This window comes from Bos grunniens, chromosome 8, assembly GCF_055505025.1.
Source record: "Bos grunniens cultivar Pamir isolate PY7600 chromosome 8, Bosgru_T2T1.0, whole genome shotgun sequence".
Classification (NCBI taxonomy): Eukaryota; Metazoa; Chordata; class Mammalia; order Artiodactyla; family Bovidae; genus Bos; species Bos grunniens.
The window spans coordinates 21,085,041-21,101,016 of NC_141172.1; the positions used below are offsets into that span (position 1 = coordinate 21,085,041).

Below are 15,976 nucleotides of genomic sequence, written 5' to 3' on the forward strand. Positions count from 1 at the left end.
TTTATAAGAAGTTCAGAAACTGGCAAAGCCAATCCATGGTGATAGAGGAGTGAAGAGTGGCTAGATTTATGGTGGAGTGTTCATTAACAGAGCTCAAAGTTAATCTTACTTTTGCCTTGGAAACTGTATTTTCTACTTGTTGTAATAATTTTGCATCCTTGTATTTGCTTCATATATTTTTAACTTGTTATTATTCCACCACAGTGTTAAATACTAGAAGGGAAGGTAGGCATCGTTTTTTTTAACCTAATTTTTAGCAAGAATACAGGCATATTTTCTTTTATTGTGCTTTGTAGATAATTGCATTTTTTATGAATGAAAGTCTGTGACAACCCTGCATTGAACAAGTATATCAGCACCATTTTTCAAACTTTGTATCTATGTCACATTTTGGTAAGTCTCATGATATTTCAGATTTTTTAATTATTATGATATTAGTTATGGTGATCTACAATCAGTGATCTTTGATGTTACGATTACCAAAAGATTACTACTCACTGAAGGCTCAGATGATGGTTAGCATTTTTTAGCAATAAGATATTTTTTAATTCAGGTATGGCATTTTTTTTAGCATAATGTTGCACACTTAATAGACTACAGTATAATGTAAATAGAACTTAGATGCACTGGAAAATAAAAAAGTTTGTGTGACTCACTTTATTGCAATATTAGCTTTATTGCAGTAGTCTGAAACTGAACTTGCAAATCTCTGAGGTATACCTGTATTCCACCTTATCATTTCTCCTGTTTATAAAGAAACCCGATTGATATTATTCTCATGTTTCTGTTATTTCGCACTAGTTTGGGGTTTTAAAAGATGATGCATATATTACTAATTTCTTTTTTAATAAATATCACATCAAAATATTTTAGGTGAAAGTTTATTTTTTTCATATTAAATACTGATGAATAGATTGTTTTGAATTGTTCCCAGTAGTTGGATCAAAAATCCACATTACTGATTGCCTTATCGATTGTGGTAACTAACTTAGAAAAAAACTGTACAAAAATCTTCCATGTACCATCCTATTGAAATAAATCAAGTATGTTTACAGAAATCTAGAATAAATAATGCAAAATGAAGAGGAAAAGGTAAGGTTTAAAATTGGGGTGTCAGCCTAACATCAGTCCTGTGTGGTTATTTACTATCTAATCTGACAGTATCAGACATCCAATATCATTATTTTCTGAAAGAAGTGGAACTTTTTCCATTCTGATTTTAATAACTTAGCTTTGTCCTCTGGTGTCTGTTTGCTAAGAAGCATATTTGAATGGATAACCACTGGTAAAAAATGTGTTAATTGTATTCCCTAAAGCTGAGTATAACATTGTGTTATGTTAGCTAACCAAATACACTAAGACATGAATACCTGCAGTTAATTGATTTGTTTTCATTGACTCAATGAGCAAGTGCCTTCTGTGACTAATGTTATTCTGCCCTCTACTGTTTCAAATTGAAATCATGGTTTTTCCAGTGGTCGTGTATGGATGTGAGAGTTGGACTGTGAGGAAAGCTGAGCGCTGAAGAATTGATGCTTTTGAACTGTGGTGTTGGAGAAGACTCTTGAGAGTCCCTCGGACAGCAAGGAGATCCAACCAGTCCATTCTAAAGGAGATCAGCCCTGGTTGTTTTTTGGAAGGGATGATGCTAAAGCTGAAACTCCAGTACTTTGGCCACCTCGTACGAAGAGTTGACTCATTGGAAAAGACCCTGATGCTGGGAGGGATTGGGGGCAGCAGGAGAAGGGGACGACAGAGGATGAGATGGCTGGACGACATCACCAACTCGATGGACATGAGTTTGAGCGAACTCCGGGAGTTGGTAATGGACAGGGAGGCCTGGTGTGCTGCGATTCATGGGGTTGCAAAGAGTCGGGCACGACTGAGCGACTGAACTGAACTGAACTGATACATTTCAGGTGGAGAAGAAAATGGCAACCCACTCCAGTATTCTTGCCTGGAGAATCCCATGGACAGAGGAGCCTGGCAGGGTACAGTCCATGGGGTTGCAAGAGTCGGACACGACTTAGCGACTAAACCACCAACAATACATTCCAGGAAAACAGCTTCAAGGTAGAATTTTTATGAAATTTTCCTCTTAAAAAGAAAACAAGCAAAAAATAAAACAATATAGAAAACTTAATGTGTATCCATCATCAGGTAATCAGCAGAAATATTTTGACTCATATAAGATTTCAGATTTACATTGTTTAGCACATTATGTCATTTAAAAGGTTTCAAAGCTATAACATTTCAACTCAGTTTTAAGCTTTCACAACCAATAGTTTCAACAATAGAGTTCAATGATAGCTTCTCTGTGCCATTTTCTGAGCGGAGTAACTTATCTTCACACCTTAATAAACATTTCTCAAAGCCATAAAAAATAATAGAACATATAACATATTCAGACATTAAAAATAGCTGACAAAGTCTTAATATTCTAGGTGCTCTTTATACACTGTTTCCTTGTAGACACTAGGATTTTTGCTACTGTAACCCAGTAGCTTTCAACACACAAACAAAAACAAAGGCACACACATGAATCCCCCAACACACACACATGTATAACCATTCACCCATATTTGAATGATACTGACTGGCTGCTAGACCAACTAAACCAAATTCTCCCAATACTCACACCTGTTTCCAGCCAGGTTATTTGTTGACTGTCTGAATCGACAGGTGGAACTGACTGCATTTCCCCCACTCTCCAGTCATTATCTCTGCAGGATGTTTTCCTGTTCTAACATTTCTGCTTGGGATGGATGTGGCTATAAACACATATGCTTTTTAATGGTGCTTTCTAAACTGCAGCTGCCTGCACATATTTCCAGCTTTCTTTTATAGATATAAACAAAGGCATTAGTTTAGATACAAGGCAATATCAGAACAGGATCAATATACAGTGGAGGAGCATTCCTGGGATCTGTGACTCAAGCACTGCTGCTTTATTATTGCAGTCTCCTTTCTTAGTTCTTGTCTATAAAAGCACATCCAGCTCTTTATTGGTCCATATCCTCAAATTTGTTACCTAAAAGTGTGGACTTAATCATTCTTTGACTTACGTCATGTGTCCAGAGATTCTCCCTCACCCCAAGAAAAGATACCTCACTGAGATTCAGCCCAAAATCAACCAGGGAAATACAGGTATTCTTTGTTTCCAGCATAGATCTCACACAGAAAAACATCAACTTGATTGCAGTTTTTGTGTGCATTAAAAACTGAACACATGAGAACATTACATTTGAGAAATTGCATGTATGTTTACAAAATAAAATTTTATACATGGTAATGAAAACACTTTGTTCTGTGAGATATAAATACCATATACAAAATAAATACATGGTAACTGATTTAAACCTGTCAGGCTTAAATCACTGAGTATAATTCATATTTCTCTGCTTTTAAGGTCACCATTGCTGATTCTAGACTTCAGTTTTCAGCTGGTAAAGCAACTTCTAAAATACATGAAAACCTGAACTTTGTAAGAATTATTTTGCCACTGTTTTGTGAAAGCTTAGTTCTCTTTCTTTTTTTTCCCCTTGATTTTACAAATTTGTTAATGAAGAGAAAGTATCTGTTGATTTTCCACTGCATTAATTTCTTAAACATGGAGCTCTGTATCCTTCCCCCTTTACAGAAAGGTTCGTTCCTTGAAAGTAGATCTTCACAGCCAGTTTTGAATCCTCACTTCTAGCAAGTTCTCTTCTAAATTGCTCTCTTGTCTCAAACACATCTCCAGCTGTTCCAGATAGTGATGATGTCCAATGTGGAATTTCCCCAAGAGGGTCTTATCCCAAACATCCTGGGCCTCTGTATTGAAGATGCTGCAGAGATATCTCAGGGAAGACAGCAGGGTGTGGGCTTTCCTGAAACTGCCCAGCATCCACTGGATCCCAGATATCAGTCAGGCCTGTTTTCCAGAAATTAAAGATTCAAAGCACTTTTTTGTTGTTGTTGTTGGAGAAACATTAAGATATGCCACTTGTCCCTACTACCATGTGTGACACCTCACTACTCAGGCAAAATTTGGGGCTGTTTTTGTGTAGACTTGTGAGCTATGTTGGTGTTGCACCTGCTGTATTTACTGCATTTCTGTGTGTTGGTGGATTTCAGGAGTGTCTTGATCTCTGCAGAAGCAGACATGGCAGATGGGGAGGATTGAGTTGTGGCCACGTTCCTAATCGCACACCTGCCTCTCCCTGACAGTGCCCCGTGATCCCCCACAGAAGCTCATGGTCACCCTAGCTGCAACCCTGTCTTCCTTCATCCTTTCCACATTTGACCACATGTGTCTTGAGCTGCTGAAGTCCTGAGCTTGGGCAGGACCCGTGTACAGCTGGCTGGCAGCTCAGTACAGGCAGCCGCTCAGTCACCCCTAGTTCTGCTTCAACCCAGCTTCTTGGTTCTCCAATAATTTAGAACCTACAAGTTAATAACATCTGACCATTAAACAGGATATGACTACAAAGGTTTTAGGGCAAGGTGACAGTACGAAATTAACTGGGAGAAGTTTTTCCATTAAATAGAATTTAAAATTTAAATTTAAAAAAGAAAAGTATACATATATATGCATACCAACCAGCCAAATGGGTGGGTCATTTGTGAGGTATGTATGACTCTTTAAGTCTCAGACTATGAATTTCTGCCATCATTTCTTAAATTTGAATTTATGTGACCACTAAACTCTCTTGCTCTGTTCTATTTTCCTGGCTAATGTTATAACTTTCCCATATATTATTTAATAAAAGTTCTTAGCCTTAGGTTTTGGGAGAAAGAATCTTTGATTCCATTTCTTTCTTTCATTTTTATTGAACGTCTCTTCTTTGTTAGTTCCGTTCAGTCACTCAGTCAGGTCCTGACTCTTTGTGACCCCAAGGGCTGCAGCACACCAGGTTTCCTGTCCATCACCAGCTTCCGGAGCTTACTCAAACTCATGTCCATTGAGTCGGTGATGCCATCCAACCATCTCATCCTCTGTCGTCCCCTTCTCCTCCCACCTTCAATCTTTCCCAGCATCAGGGTCTTTTCCAATGAGTCACTTCTTCGTATCAGGTGGCCAAAGTACTGGAGTTTCAACTTCAGCATCAGTCCTTCCAATGAATATTCAGGACTGATTTCCTTTACGATGGACTGGTTGAATCTCCTTGGAGTCCAAGGGACTCTCAAAAGTCTTCTCCAACACCATAGTTCTAAAGCATCAATTCTTTGGCGCTCAGCTTTCTTCTGGCGCTCAGCTTTCAGCACTCAATTAGCCATTTGGGGATCCACAAATGTTTGTGATTCTCATTAAGCCAATGTTCTTAACCTTAGAACAATTATAAAACTAAGAAATAATGCAAGCAACAATATTTAAAAACAGAAAGGAATATTTGACTTTGACTTCCTCAGTCAGAAGCATTAAATGAGTTTTAAAGTAGCTGTAATAAAACTGTGTAGTAGTGAGTAAAGTTCAGTAACCATATTAATAAAGCAAAAAAAAAAATCAAAAATTGCCATATTATCAGAATTAGTTAGATGCTGATCATTAGCTAAAGATTTATGCAAAAGACATACCTCTTGTTAATGAGAAAAGAAATGATATTTCAATAAAATATCCCAGAAAACTTGCCTGACACTCGAACAAAAAGCAATTTAGATTCTCATATCATAGATCAAAAAAGGAAAAAAAAAGTTAATGAAATACTGAATTTAATATAAAAACAGATGAATAAGAAAGGGCACCAAATACATACCAGTTCAAAAGAGGAATGAATGTGACTAGGGAGAGGCTTGATTCTATGTCCTAAACAGCGCTTGGCAAAATATACAAGAGACTGTCTAGTTATGTGTACACAGGAGAAATGAAAAACACATATCCATCAAAAGAAAGTGGCTATAACATAGAGAAAATGTATATGTCAATGATTAGAGATTAAATTACCAATATAAAACTAAAGGAAGTAGCAGATAAAATGAAGCTTGATTGTAAAACTTGATTGAACAAAGAATTTAAATTAGCAGGCAAATGGTTTACTGTTGAAATTCACTACAAAGTGACTAATTAGAACAATGCTAAATTAATTTTTATCCAAAAAAGCAATGTGTCAAGTATCTAAATAAGCAATTGTTTAAATCAAATAAGTCATATATTTAAAATGTTTTCTGGCAATTCATCCATCCTTCGAAAATTATTCTTAGAAAACATGAGAAAAATGTGCACAAGCATTTTAACCCATAATCTCCGCAATGTGCCATCTTGTTTCACTGCTCCACTTCACAAACAAAATTTCATTTTCTATACAGTGTTCCTAATTCTCATTCTTGTGTTTCCTTTTCAGCCTACTCCCATCTGGTTCCTGCCCCATTAATTCTGCTAAACCAGATCCTGCTAAGGTCACCAGTGGTGTATGTTTCAGGTCCGCTGGGACAGGTCAGTCCTCACCCACCCTGTAGGCCCCACCGTGTCTTTGAAACACACTCCTTCCCTTCAGTAGTCTCTCCCCTGTTCATCCTTATGTCATTCTCACTGCACTGCCCCCTATCTCAGTACCTGTTGCAGACTGTCCTCTGCTTGACCCTTAGTACTGAGGGTATGAAGGATTAGGTGTAGGTCCTCTTCTCATTGTCCATTCTATTTATAAGTGACCACTCATCCCCATGCCCTCATTACCAGGCACACAGTAAACAATTTAAAACTAATAATAATTTAAAACTTTGTGGGAAGCCCCACAGCCAGATGAGTCCAAAAATTACCCATGTAGTCTTGCCCCCAAAAGTGTCCCCAAAGTATTGATGGAAGAAAGAAAAAAAAAAATTACTTAACATACAGGAAAAGAAAATGACAACCCATTCCAGTTTTCTTCCCTGGAGAATTCCATGAACCAAGGAGCCTGGCGGATACAGTCCATTTCAGTTCAGTTGCTCAGTCATGTCTGACTCTTTACGACCCCATGGACTGCACTACGCCAGGCCTCCCTGTCCATCACCAACTCCAAGAATTGACTCAAACTTATGTCCATTGAATTGGTGATTCCATCCAACCATCTCATCCCCTTCTCCTCCCGCCTTCAATCTATCCCAGCATCAGGGTCTTTTCCAAAGAGTCACTTCTTCACATCAGGTGGCCAAAGTATTGGAGTCTCAGCTTTAGCATCAGTCCTTCCAATGAATATTCAGGACTGATTTCCTTTAGATTGGACTGGCTGGATCTCCTTGCAGTCCAAGGGACTCTCAAGAGTTGTCTCCAACAGCCCAGTTCAAAAGCATCAATTCTTTGGTGCTCAGCTTTCTTTATATAAGGTCTAACTATCACATCCATACTTGACCTCTGGAAAAACCATAGCCTTGACTAGATGGACTTTTGTTGCCAAAGTAATGTCCCTGCTTTTTGAGATGCTGTCTAGGTTGGTCATAAGTGACGAAATGTGGTCGACTGGAGAAGGGAGTGGCAAACCACTTCAGTATTCTTCCCTTGAGAACCCCATGAACAGTATACAAAGGGTATAGTCCACGGAGTCACAAAAGAGTCATACTCAAATGAGCAACTGACATGTGTTTCACCTAGAAATTAGAGATCTCTGAGCATGTCAATTCCCAGGCAGATTGATAAGAAGTCTGGGGTCCCCAAGGATGAGAGAGGGGTTTGGGACTCTCCAGGTGGAGGTAGGGTTCTGAAGTTCTCAAGGAAGAGAAAAGAACAAACTTTTTTTCTACATTGCTGTGTCTTAGTCAATAGAACAGTGTATCTTGCTTGAGGACATGTTTCTCCTTAACAAGAACCTTTGATTTATCTGAAGATGTATGTTATTGGAGTGGGTCTGGTAAGATCTTTCTATTATTAGTTCTAATCTCATTATCTTAAAATGTATTTGGTAGGAGTGGGTCTAGTAAGATCTTTAAACCTTGAGACATTCTTTTGATTTATTGTAATAACCAATTAAAAAAGTATATAGCTCCCTCGCTAAGGCTAGCGAGTGGGGCACTCTCTGTCCCCCTTCTGATGCCTATGTCAGAAGCTTTCTCTCTTTTTATACTTTAATAAAACTCTGCTATACAAAAGCTCTTGAGTGATCAGCATGGTCGCTGCTTCCGGAGCTAAATCTTCGGAGATCAGGAATCCGACATTGTTCACCATAAGCTATCAGCTCTCCCATCCCTTAATTGGACAGAAGCAATCTAAAGATGCAGTCTGTAACCTGAAGCAGAGATTTGAGAGATCTAGTCTATATTGAAGCCCTTCCCTGCTACTTGATCAGTGTACACACACACACACACACACACACACACACACACACACACACTCGCTCTCTCTTCCTGGTTTACTTCCTCAATTACTGTAGTTCATTACCTTACTAGTTGTCAATTCTACCCAAGTAGGTACACTCCAGGATATTGGTTGCCAACAATTGTATTTTCTGAAATAGCCTTATTTGTGTCTGTGTTCTCTCTTACTACTGGGTCAAGGTGGAAGGTGAATGCAAGTGCAGTTATTATTCAAAGGGGACATTGAGAGTTTTCTCCTGAAGTCAAGCAACGAACAACGTACTGTTTAGGAAAGAGTTAATGCGCCTTCAAACAGGAGCTATTTCCTCTGATTCCCCTTGCATTTCCCTACCCAGAATGCCAAGGTCAAGGCTCCAAGGGTGTTAAAGTAGGTAAAGTAAATGATGAATGTGTAACTGTTAGGTAGGTAGAATAGGGAAAAGGAGTCCAAAATGCCAGTGGCTAAAAGACAAGGAAGGTAAAAGGAAGGTCCAAGGACCAGAGTGAAGACTTCAGACAGAACAAACAGCACTCCTTGCTAAGCCCAATTTGCATAGGGTAGGCCCAGGTGGAGGGAAAAAACATATAAAAGGAGGAGCCAAAGCACACACTCTCTGTCTGTCCCGCATGCGTGCGCTCTGTCTCTCTCTGTCTCTCTCTCTCTCTCACGTGCATGCACGCATGCTCTCTCTCTCTCTCTCGCTCTCTCTCTCTCTCCCTCTCCCTCCCTCCCTCCCTCCATCCCTCCCTCCCCACGCACTCCTCCACTCTCCTCTCTTCCAGTCTTTGGGTTGGCATGCCCTCACACTTCGAGGATGGATTAAAAACATATAAAAGGAGCCAAAGTGCATAAAAGGAGGAGCCAAAGAGCTCTCTCTCTCCTGCGTGCGTGTGCTCTATCTCTTTCTCTCTCTCCCCCTCTCTGTGCACTCCTCCACTCTCTTCTCTTCAAGTCTTTGGGTTGGCATGCCCTCATACTTCAAGGATGGATTAAAAACATATAAAAGGAGGAGCCAAAGCGCTCTTGCTCTCTCTTTCCCACATGCATGTGCTCTCTCTCTCTCTCAGTCTCTCTCTACCTCCCCGTGCACTCCTCTACTCTCTTCTCTTCGAGTCTTTGGGTTGGCATGCCCTCACACTTCGAGGATGGATTATCTTGCTATCTTCTAAATAAAATAGAGCTGTAACACTGATTTGCCTAAGAGCTCTAACACGGTTTGTCCAAGACCCGAGAGCTGTGACGTGCCGAGGGCTTTAATGTCCGTTGCTCCAAATCTTTGTTGTGATGAGACAAAGAACTGAGGAACATACATTTGCGTGACATCTATGGTGCCGTGACTCGGATATAACCTGGCTGAAACAACCTCCACGTGGAAGAGGCCAAGCACAGCAGGAGCCCAACTCAGCAAAGCTCCCGCGCTAGAAGCAGAAGGCGAAGAAACCCAGTGCAGGGGAAGGCCCATCGTGCTGGAAACCAGGACAGCAAAAAACGAACTCAGCAGAAAGCTCACACAGCCCAGTCTCAGATTCCAGAAGACCTCCAGTTAAGGTAAGAGGTCATCACTCCTGTGGCTGGTGGGACCTTTACAATCTCTCGTTTCTTGTTTCCTCGAACCTCCCACGAACAGGTGGGCGGCAGGGGGCACAATTGAGGGACTCTGGAGAGGCTACTCCTCAGCATGTCCCAAAGGCGCTATCTGCTGAGCCCCAGTAGCTGTTAGCAAGCCGGTGGGGGTTCTTCTGTCCTTTCTCTGTGCCAAGGATCAGACCAATGAAACTGTGAACACCGGGCAGATATTTAGCAAATTTTCTGGCGGGCTATGAAGGGGATTCCTTGGCACGTTTCTCCCACTGCTTTTTCCTCATGTCCTTCAGCTCTCTCCCGGGACTCAAGCCCAGCCAAAACTAATGAAACTCAGGCTCTGATGTCTCATTGCAAAAATTCATTGACAAAGCGATAAGAAGTGGATTTGTTAGGATCCAGAGAGAAGCCCCTCTTCAGGGTGTAAACCATTGCCGAGGGCAAAGGCTGGGGCCATGGAATTAGGGCTGGCTAGGTTTTGTGAGGGGATGGAATTCATATGCTAATGAGTGAGAGGATCATCCCAGCCATGGGGGAACCACCTACTCCTCCCTTTTTTGACCTTGTGCCTCAGAGCTGTCCTGCCACCTCTGGGTGTGTGTGTTGGCTTATAGATTGGGGATTAAGGTTTACTTGAATTTGACTTGTCATCTTGGACCCAGTTCAGTTCAGTCTCTCAGTCGTGTCCGACTCTTTGCGACCCCATGAATCGCAGCACACCAGGCCTCCCTGTCCATCACCAACTCCAGGAGTTCACTCACACTCATGTCCATGGAGTCAGTGATGCCATCCAGCCATCTCATCCTCTGTCGTCCCCTTCTCCTCCTGCCCCCAATCCCTCCCAACATCAGAGTCTTTTCCAATGAGTCAACTCTTCGCATGTGGTGGCCAAAGTACTGGAGTTTCAGCTTTAGCATCATTCCTTCCAAAGAAATCCCAGGGCTGATCTCCTTCAGAATGGACTGGTTGGATCTCCTTGCAGTCCAAGGGACTCTCAAGAGTCTTCCCCAACACCATAGTTCAAAAGCATCGGTTCTTTGGCACTCAGCTTTCTTCACAGTCCAACTCTCACATCCATACATGACCACTGGAAAAACCATAGCCTTGACTAGACGAACCTTTGTTGGCAAAGTGATGTCTCTGCTTTTGAATATGCTATCTAGGTTGGTCACAACTTTCCTTCCAAGGAGTAAGCGTCTTTTAATTTCATGGCTGCAATCACCATCTGCAGTGATTTTGGAGCCCCAAAAAATAAAGTCTGACACTGTTTCCACTGTTTCCCCATCTATTTCCCATGAAGTGATGGGACCGATGCCATGATCTTCGTTTTCTGAATGTTGAGCTTTAAGCCAACTTTTTCACTCTCCTCTTTCACCTTCATCAAGAGGCTTTTTAGTTCCTCTTCACTTTCTGCCATAAGGGTGGTGTCATCTGCATATCTGAGGTTATTGATATTTCTCCCAGGATTCTTGATTCCAGCTTGTGCTTCTTCCAGCCCAGCATTTCTCATGATGTACTCTGCATATACGTTAAATAAACAGGGTGACAATATACAGCCTTGACGTACTCTTTTTCCTATTTGGAACCAGTCTGTTATTCCATGTCCAGTTCTAACTGTTGCTTCCTGACCTGCATACAAATTTCTCAAGAGGCAGGTCAGGTGGCCTGGTATTCCCATCTCTTTCAGAATTTTCCGCAGTTTATTGTGATCCATACAGTCAAAGGCTTTGGCATAGTCAATAACCAGTTGATTTTAATTGGTTTACATTATACCCTTGTGCTATGTCATTCTTTCAAAGGTTGTGCTCTGACCCCTTCCCTCCTGTTTCATGCTCTTTTCCTGAGCCCCATCCAGACCCACAAGGTTGCCTCTACAATCTTCTGAAGAGACAAACAGAAAATAGCTGGCCTTAGGAGGGAAATACTCTATAATATCCAACCCCCTAATCCTACTCAATACTGGTCACACTGGAGATCTTGGGGACGCCCAACTCCAGTCCGGGGGTCCCAGGAGGTCATCACGCCTTGACCTGCCTAGGGATCTGGTCCTTGAAAGGTTGTCATGCCTCAACCTGTTTGGGGATCTGCCAGTCCCAGGAGTCCCAGGAGGTCGTCACGCCTCGACCTGCCCGGGGATTTGAGCTCTAGGAGGCTGTCACGCCTCAGCCTGCCTGGGTATCTGCACCCTGACCCGGGGATGCCTGGCACTCAGGTTGCAACAGTTCTGGGTAGGATAAGCTTCAGAAAGACTCACCCCTAAGGAAGTCTACCTATGGAAACAGAAAGAAGCCTATTACTTGTGGGACTGTGCCCAGTCTCAGCAATAACTCAGGAGCCCAATTAGAACCCCATTGCTTTCTGGAAAGGCTAAAAGAGGCACTCCAAAAGTTTACCAATCTGGGCTTGGACTCTTACAAGGGACAAGTGATTTTAAAGGACAAATTCCTGTCCCAGTGTGCATCAGATATCAGAATTAAGTTACAACAGCTGCAAAAGCAGGACCCTGCTGCCTCTTTAGATGAGATGGTCCAGACAGCCACGAATACCTTTTATAACAGAGAACAAGAGAAGGAGAGAAAGAAAGAGACAAGGCATGCCCAGATGCTGGCCACCCTCCTGAGAAGCCCTATGGCAAACCCCGAGTCCTTGAAGGACAAGGCACGATCTGTAGACAGGTGGGGCATTGGGCCAAAAAGTGTCCAAACCATGACAAGTCTCCTAGAATGGCTTGCCACAAATGCCATCAACTGGGACATTGGGCGGCACTCTGCCCCTGGGACCCAAGAGCCTCAAGGTCAAGCACCAAGCCTACCCTCACGATGGTTCAAGAGGACTGAAGCAGCCCGCTCCAGCCAGCCCACCTGTCATGGATACCATCATGGAGCTGGAGCCAAGGGCGCAACTGGATGTGTCAGGTAGGTCCGAGAATTTCTTAGTTGACACAGCGGCTACCTACTCTGTCTTGATCTCCTACTCTGGAGCCTTCTCCTCCCAAACCTGGACCATTCACCATTCACTTGAAGATTCACCCAAGCACTTCTTTGTTGCTTGGATGGACAAATATTTTCCCACCAGTTTCTGGTGGCCCCTGAGTGTCCTACTTCCTTATTGGGAAGAGATATACTCACTAAACTGGGGACCACCCTTGTGATGGGAAGTTTTTCAGCCCCTAGAGCTCTACAACTCCTGGTTACTACTGAAGAACCCATTACACCTTCAATAGAGAGGGACCAAAAACTATGGGAAGACAAAATTAACCCCCAGGTGTGGGACCAGGGGATTCCTGGACAAGCCCACTAAGCTGAACCGGTCATCATTGTCCTCCAAGATCCCACTTGGTTTCCTAACTGGAAACAATATCCTCTCAAAAGAGAGGCTTGGGAGGGACTATAGCCTATAATAAATAAATTCCTTGCTTGTGGGCTATTGGTTTGCCATGTAACACCCCAATCCTCTCCGTAAAGAAAAAAGACGGAACCTGGCGAGTGGTTCAAGATCTCCGGATCATAAATGAAGCTGTTGTCCCCCTCCATCCCACAGTACCCAATCCCTATGTAATCTTGGGAGAAATCCCACACAGTGCCAAGTGGTTTACAGTCTTGGATCTCAAAGATGCATTTTTTTTGCATACCACTGGCTAAAGAATCCCAATACCTTTTTGCCTTTGAGTGGGAGGCCCCAGGAGAAAAACACCAACAGATGACTTGGACAGTATTACCTCAGGGGTTCAGAGATAGCCCCCACCTGTTTGGACAGGCCCTTAGCCGGGATCTCCTAGATCTGGACCTGGGACCTAATGGGAAACTATTACAATACGTAGATGACCTACTAATCTGTTCTCCAGATGAGAAAAGTGTCAACAACATGCAATTGTCTAAACTTCTTGGCAGAAAGGGGATATAAAGTCTCCCGTGCTAAGGCACAGATGATCAAGACAAAGGTCACTTACCTGGGAGTTCAGATTACACACAGGTCCAGGAGGCTGTCCTCTCATCGGGTACAAGGAATCCTCCAGTTGCCCTCCCCCACATCTCGAAAACAATTGCGAGCTTTCCTGGGGCTAACTGGATATTGTAGAATCTGGATACCCAACTATAGTTTAATTGCCAAGCCCTTATAGGAAAGCTTAAAGGGACGGGATGATTCAATCCCACTGATGTGAGGAACTCCTCAAAAGAAGGCAGAGGCTACACTAAAACAGGCCTTAACTCAGGCACCTGCCTTGAGATTGCCAGACCCAGAAAAAGCATTCCAACTTTATGTCCATGAAAGAGAGGGAATAAATAGCCTTGGGAGTGTTAACTCAAAGGTTGGGATCTGAGCCCCAGCCAGTAGCTTACTTATCCAAGAGGCTGGATCCAACTACCCAAGGCTGGCCCCCCTGCCTTCGAAATCTTGCAGCTATTGCAATCATGATAGAAGATGCTTTAAAACTTTCCTTTGGGGGCAAACTATTTTTACCAGCCACCAAGTAAAACAACTCCTAAATGGGAGAGGCCATTTATGGATGTCTGATCAAAAAATCCTCAGATATCAAGTAATACTGATGGAAAATCCAGGCCTCACTATATCCCCTTGTGAGGTTCTTAACCCAGCCACCCTCCTCCCTACCCCTGAGGGCCCTCTCCCCTTTCACTCTTGTCTAGAAACCTTGGACTGGGCAAAACCCCGAGAGGGATTGTCAGAAGATTCTCTGACCAATCCTGAGGAAATCTGGTACAGTGATGGAAGCAGCTTTGTCTTGGATGGAAAAAGAAGAGCCAGGTATGCAGTAGTCTCCAATTTTGAGACCATAGAGGCTAAGCCTCTGCCACCAGGTACTTCAGCCCAATTAGCTGAGCTCATAGCCCTGACTCGAGCTTTAGAGCTGGAAAGAGGAAAAAGAATAGCCATTTACACTGACTCCAAGTATGCCCTTTCTGGTGCTACATGCACATGCGGCTATTTGGAAAGAAAGGGGCCACTTGACCACCCCGAGTGTCCCCAATCAAATATGGTGATCAGATTCTTCGACTCTTGGAGGCAGTTCATCTGCCCACTGAGGTTTCAGTCTCCCACTGTAAAGGACACCAAAAAGGGAACACGGAAGTGGCACGAGGGAACCAAGCAGCTGATCAGGCAGCTAGGAGAGCAGCATTACAGAACCATGACCTAATAGGGATTGCCAACTTAGTTCCACAGACTAATTTGCCAGAAACTCCTTCATATACTGAAGGTGAGATTCTTAAAACTAAGAGCGAGGGCTTTCAAGAAGATCATATGGGGTGGTTCCAAAAGGAGGGACTCCTTTTTCTGCCTGGGAACCTCCAATGGAAGTTGGTTAACTCCTTACATGCCACTACTCATTTAGGAGAAAAGGCCCTCCAAAGAGTACTAGAAAGGTCCTTCAGAGGAACAGGCTTCCAAACAACTATAACACAGGTTGTTCCTCTTGTCCCACTTGCCAATTAAACAACCCCCAAGGAGCTCGAAGACCCCAGCTGGCCCAGCCCATCCAACGACGTGGGGCCTACCCAGGAGAGGACTGGCAGATGGACTTCACCCAGATGCCAGTTTCTCAAGGGTATAAATACCTATTAGTTATGATAGATACATTCACAGAATGGATTGAAGGCTTTCCCACCTGGACTGAGAAGGCTGAGGACGTGATAAAAAAAACTGCTCCATGAAATCATTCCAAGATTTGGTCTGCCCAGGTCATTACAAAGTGACAATGGGACATCGTTTACTTCTAAGGTCACCCAAGGGGTCTCGAAAGCATTGGGCATTACTTAATATCTCCATTGTGCCTGGAGGCCTCAATCTTCAGGAAAAGTAGAAAGAGCCAATCAATTCTTAAAATGAGTGATAAAAAAGATAACCCAGGAGACCTCCCTGGGATGGAAGGAGGCTTTACCAATAGCTCTCCACCGCACCCGCATTGCCCCTAAGGAACAGGTTGGTCTTAGTCCTTATGAGATGCTATATGGGAGACCTTTTGTTTATGTCAATGACCTCTTCCTAGATCCAGAGGTTCAGACCCTCCAGTCTTATACCATGGCCATTGGGCAATTCCAACAGGATATACGCTTGTGGCGTATGAACCAGGACCCAAAAGATTCTAAAGAGTCACCACTATGTGCTCCAGGAACTCAAGTCCTAATTAAAGTC

At 42.9% G+C, this 15,976-nt stretch overlaps 2 protein-coding genes across 2 annotated transcripts in view; both read left to right on the forward strand.

The window, feature by feature from the left end:
• Positions 1-7,065, forward strand: part of LOC147366739 (uncharacterized) — a 78,679-nt gene extending 71,614 nt beyond the window's left edge. Inside the window, exon 3 of the mRNA XM_086414637.1 lies at positions 6,321-7,065. Within this exon, the coding sequence (XP_086270763.1) occupies positions 6,321-6,586 (266 nt within the window). The 3' untranslated portion in view covers positions 6,587-7,065. The remainder of the gene's footprint in view (positions 1-6,320) is intronic.
• Positions 7,066-12,432: 5,367 nt separating this feature from the next.
• Positions 12,433-15,301, forward strand: LOC147366741 (uncharacterized). Its single transcript, XM_086414275.1, has 2 exons — positions 12,433-12,741; positions 14,473-15,301. Exons 1-2 carry the CDS (start codon positions 12,564-12,566, stop codon positions 14,979-14,981), a joined length of 687 nt encoding a protein of 228 aa, XP_086270401.1. The 5' UTR covers positions 12,433-12,563; the 3' UTR covers positions 14,982-15,301.
• The last annotated feature ends 675 nt before the right edge of the window (positions 15,302-15,976 follow it).